This window comes from Somniosus microcephalus, unplaced genomic scaffold, assembly GCF_052327205.1.
Source record: "Somniosus microcephalus isolate GS21.2 unplaced genomic scaffold, FLI_Smic_1.0 unresolved_chr4, whole genome shotgun sequence".
Taxonomy (NCBI): Eukaryota; Metazoa; Chordata; class Chondrichthyes; order Squaliformes; family Somniosidae; genus Somniosus; species Somniosus microcephalus.
In genome coordinates, this window is record NW_028225182.1 from 57,395,205 (window position 1) to 57,396,237 (window position 1,033).

General features: G+C 56.9%; 1 protein-coding gene across 1 annotated transcript in view; it reads left to right on the forward strand.

The window, feature by feature from the left end:
• Positions 1 to 207: 207 nt before the first annotated feature.
• LOC147091148 (uncharacterized) overlaps positions 208 to 1,033 on the forward strand; it is a 23,538-nt gene continuing 22,712 nt past the window's right edge. Inside the window, exon 1 of the mRNA XM_085977174.1 lies at positions 208 to 243. Coding sequence (XP_085833300.1) covers positions 208 to 243 — 36 coding nt within the window. The remainder of the gene's footprint in view (positions 244 to 1,033) is intronic.

Here is a 1,033-nt window from a genome sequence, read left to right on the forward strand (position 1 = left end):
CTCCCTCTCTCCCCTCTCCTCTCCCCATCTCCCCTCTCCCCCTCTCCCCCTCTCCCCTCTTTCACCAAGCCTTTGGTCACACGTTGGACTATCTTCTTTGTTGGTTTAGTGTCTATGTTTTCCTTACATCTCTGTGAAGTACCTTGGAACCTTTACTTTATTACAGGCACTGTAAAAATGCAGGTTGTGTTGTCTATAAAATTCGACATGGCGAGTCATCAGTCACTGCAGAGCACAGTACATGTAATTCCGAGGAAAATGTGGACAGTCCCTTATTGCATCTGCCGGATTGATGCAAAATGAAAGGTCGAGGTTCAGTGGCGCCTCACACAACTGCTGCAGACCTGCTGTTCGGCACGTAAAGAATTTGAGTAACGCAATGCCTGGCCGCAAATAGCGGGAAAGAGGCAGGGCTGAGGCTGGCTTCTGCAAAACCTCAGTGCATCTCCCTCCCTCTCTCACACACTCCCTCTCTCTCCACTCTCCCCCCCCCTCTCACACACTCTCCCCCTCCCTCTCTCACGCACTCTCCCCCTCCCTCTCTCACACTCTCCCCCTCCCTCTCTCACACACTCCCTCTCTCACACTCTCTCTCCCTCCCTCTCTCTCACACTCTCCCCCCTCCCTCTCTCACACACTCTCCCCCCCCCTCTCTCACACACTCTCCCCCCTCCCTCTCTCACGCACTCTCCCCCCTCCCTCTCTCACACTCTCCCTCTCTCACACTCTCTCTCCCTCCCTCTCTCTCACACTCTCCCCCTCCCTCTCTCACACACTCTCCCCCCCTCTCTCACACACTCTCCCCCTCCCTCTCTCACACACTCTCCCCCCCCCCTCTCTCACACACTCTCCCCCTCCCTCTCTCACACACTCTCCCCTCCCTCTCTCACACACTCTCCCCCTCCCTCTCTCACACACTCCCTCTCTCTCACACTCTCCCCCTCCCTCTCTCACACACTCTCCCCCTCCCTCTCTCACACACTCTCCCCCCTCCCTCTCTCACACACTCTCTCCCCCTCCCCTCTTCTCACAC